The sequence below is a fragment of the Cucurbita moschata genome, unplaced genomic scaffold (assembly GCF_002738365.1).
Source record: "Cucurbita moschata cultivar Rifu unplaced genomic scaffold, Cmos_1.0 Cmo_Scf00007, whole genome shotgun sequence".
Lineage (NCBI taxonomy): Eukaryota > Viridiplantae > Streptophyta > Magnoliopsida > Cucurbitales > Cucurbitaceae > Cucurbita > Cucurbita moschata.
In genome coordinates, this window is record NW_019268523.1 from 6016520 (window position 1) to 6019828 (window position 3309).

General features: G+C 27.9%; 1 protein-coding gene and 1 pseudogene across 2 annotated transcripts in view; one reads left to right on the forward strand and one right to left on the reverse strand.

The window, feature by feature from the left end:
• The window catches only part of LOC111445175, a 20755-nt pseudogene extending 20152 nt beyond the window's left edge, over positions 1-603 (forward strand).
• A 1876-nt stretch (positions 604-2479) lies between these two features.
• The window catches only part of LOC111444746 (cysteine-rich repeat secretory protein 12-like), a 2265-nt gene continuing 1435 nt past the window's right edge, over positions 2480-3309 (reverse strand). Inside the window, exons 2-4 of one of the 2 annotated variants that reach the window (XM_023082771.1) lie at positions 2730-2852; positions 2567-2644; positions 2480-2500 (exon numbers count right to left, since the gene is read on the reverse strand). In XM_023082771.1, coding sequence (XP_022938539.1) covers positions 2634-2644; positions 2730-2852 — 134 coding nt within the window. In that variant the 3' untranslated portion in view covers positions 2480-2500; positions 2567-2633. Of the gene's footprint in view, positions 2501-2566; positions 2645-2729; positions 2856-3309 lie in introns of both variants that reach the window. The other variant, XM_023082770.1, reaches the window with a different exon arrangement.

Consider the following 3309-nt stretch of genomic DNA (forward strand, 5'->3'; position numbering starts at 1 on the left):
GGGGGGGGGGGGGGGGGGGGGGTGTTAAGGATAGTTGATCGTTCATTATAGGGCAAATATCTAGATATTTGCCTTACATTACGGCTTACCATATTTGTTCTTTTATTAAAGGCAAATATATTGTATTCATTTATCATTCTTTCCTTTTATTGTGATTTTCATATTATTTGTAATTTACCATATTTTTGTATTCCGTAAATGATTATAAATAAGAGAACTCTCACCACTATTTAGGTGTGGTGGATTCAGCAAACATTTACACGTAGTAAAATACTGGGTCGTGACAGAGCAAGACTTGAAATTCAATCAACGAGGAAAGGGGTTGCAACATTTAAATGATTTGGGCGAGTCTATTAAGCTTGGAAATGCTAGCGAACCTCTTGTTGCTTCTTTATATGGTCCAAGGAATGAAAAATTAGTGAAGATCGATGGAAACTTGATAATTCATTCTTCTTGGTTGGCGAGAAAGCTATGGTCTCTCTCAAGGCTTCTGATATGAACACGGCTAGAGAGACTGGTCTTGCAATTCCTAAAGATCTTAGTCTAACCCTCACCATCCCCAACATCAGGGAAAGTGGTGGTAAACATTCTCATGCGTATTAGAAATCCTGCCAAACATCTAAGGCACTTGCCAAAGTGAAGTTTGAAGTTTTTCGTAAGGCTCTCGAGTTATTGAGAAATAAGCTTGCACTAAGGGAGGCGGTTAGAATTTAGTGCAACAAATTGCTAGTTTAAATTAGTCAAGATATTTAATATTTAGAGATTATATTAATTATGAAATATATCTTAGATATTCGTAATCATACTTATTGCTAGTTTGAATTAGCCAACATATTTAATATTTGGAGCATATATTAGTTATGAAATATATTTTAGATATTCGTAATCGGTTAATATTTTTCCCTTTATTTGATTAGTAGTATATTTTATTTTATTTGATTAGTAGTATATTTTATTCTCAAGAATTAGTTAGTTTATATTTTTTTTTATTGATAGGTATTAGTTGATAGTTTGTATCATATTTAAACGTTGCGAATATGAATGAAGATTGAACCTTCGATCTTAATTCTATTTCTCATTCTTAATTCTGTATTGTACCTAAGTAATAATATTTTTAGATCTATTAACACCTTTAAATGATAGATATTGTGTCAACAACCAATACTTACGTGCTCAATTGGGTGAAATTTTTGAATTAGATCGAGTATACCAAAGGTATAAATGGAACAAAAATAATTTACTCTCCTCTCTTTACTAAAAATAAATAAATAAATAAATAAATAAAGATTATTAATATATAATTTGAGAGGGGAAGATGTTAAAAATGAGATTCCACAAAACGGTGTTTAATTAATTAACACAACATAATTAAATTGTAGAATTATTTCCCCTTTTGTCCTTCCTCTTTGTCTCTTTCTTAACACTTAATATTCTTTCCTTTACACACTTATATGCTAACCAGCTCTTATTTAATGGCTTAATCATCTAAACCCAATAATTATATTAAAAAAAGGTATCTTTTTTGGAAACTTAACAAAGTAATTAACCTTTTTTGGTATGATAATTAAGAAATTATTCTAAATAATTAACCTTTTCAATTGCGTAGTCTTTGGAATGATTATTGATTTTGAAAATGATGGGAAATAAATAGTTTGAAAATGGTTTAAAAAGATTGGGAGAGTTTTTGTAAGGTTGAAAAAGCAAAACCTAAAGATATATGAATAATGGATGTGAGAGAGATGAGATTATAATTTGTATGTTTCTCTCATAATTACTTCCCTACCACCTTTTCATCATTCTCATCATTTCTTTTTTTATGCCTAATTTTAAAACGCTTAAATTAATTCAAATATTCTTAATTGTTTTTTTTTATAAAACTTCAAAAATATTATTATTTAAAATCACGTTTCAAAAATAATCAAACATTAAGAGATAATCTATGAGGTATCGATAGGACGTTTTCGTTCATTTATTGACCGTAGTAATTTATTTTTTAATTTCTTTTGAATAAAGAACGTGGATGTTAATGCTAGTTTTAAAATTTTAAGGGTATTAGTTTAAAATAAAACATTATCCGTCTCTATACAAAATTAACGATGGGTATTTTTTAGATTTTTTAAAAAATATTCAAATTTTTGAAAGAAAAAGAAAATACCAATTAAAATGAGAGTTTAATAAATTTCTAGTTTTATTAATTCAAAAGAAAAGATATGGTTAATTACATTTGTTATTACAAAATAAAAATAAAAATAAAAAATGATGATAAAAATTGAGGTGGATAGGCATTAAGTTGTGGCCAAAATTGGGTTAGTTAGTAGAATAGGTATCTTTTTCAATGCCCCTTTTGAAGAGCCACTTTTTGGTCATGAATTGACCAAAAACACACCTTCCTCTATTATTATTATTATTATTTTATTAATTAAGCAACACTATGTTCTGTGTTTGATAAACTTGGGAAAATAAAAACACAGCTTCAGGCTTACAAATAATTTAGCATATGCTTTTTCAGCCTCAAAAATCCACATTTTTTTAACAATTGTTGAACACCTAACTTATATATATACACCATTAATAATACAACATATTTATTTTTTGAGATTAACAAAAATCTTAAACTACATAGTATTACTTAATTACTTACCACCTGCATTATCCAAAAAATAAAATTTGTAAGAAAAAAAACACACAAATCATGAAATTCTCGTAATTAAATGAAAATTCAACGTTACCTTTTCGATTTTCACATTTTTTGTTGAGGTAAGTGATGAAAAGGGTGAGCAAGGCAACCGCTGCAATGAGTCCAATAATTATTGCCAATGTCTTGTTGACCTCGTTCTCGTTGTCGTTTGAGTCTTCTGCCAATAAATGATTTTTGCATTCTAGAATTTTAAAATACCGTTGAAGTGGAAGATGGGGGTGGAAGACTAATAGGGTTTTGGCATGTTGAATGTTCTAAGTCTATTGACTCAAAAGATAAGTTATCTTTGTCTTATTGCCATTTTCTACAAAGGAATTACAAAAAAGTCTTTGGAGTGTAATTTGGTCCTAATTTTTTTTAAAAATAAATAGTACCCATTTAATTATTATTTATGTAACCGTTCAAATTCACCGTTGTGAGTAAATATTGTTTTTTTTTATTTTTCGTGCTTCCCCTTGAAATTTCTAAAATGTGTTTATTAATAAAAGATTTATAAATCATGTTTCGTTTCTTTCTACGATTGACGCGATATCTCAACATTTCTTTTTCAAAAAATAATTGTTTTAGCTCACAAATTCCTTTTCTTTTTTTTTTTTTTTTTTTTTTTTTTT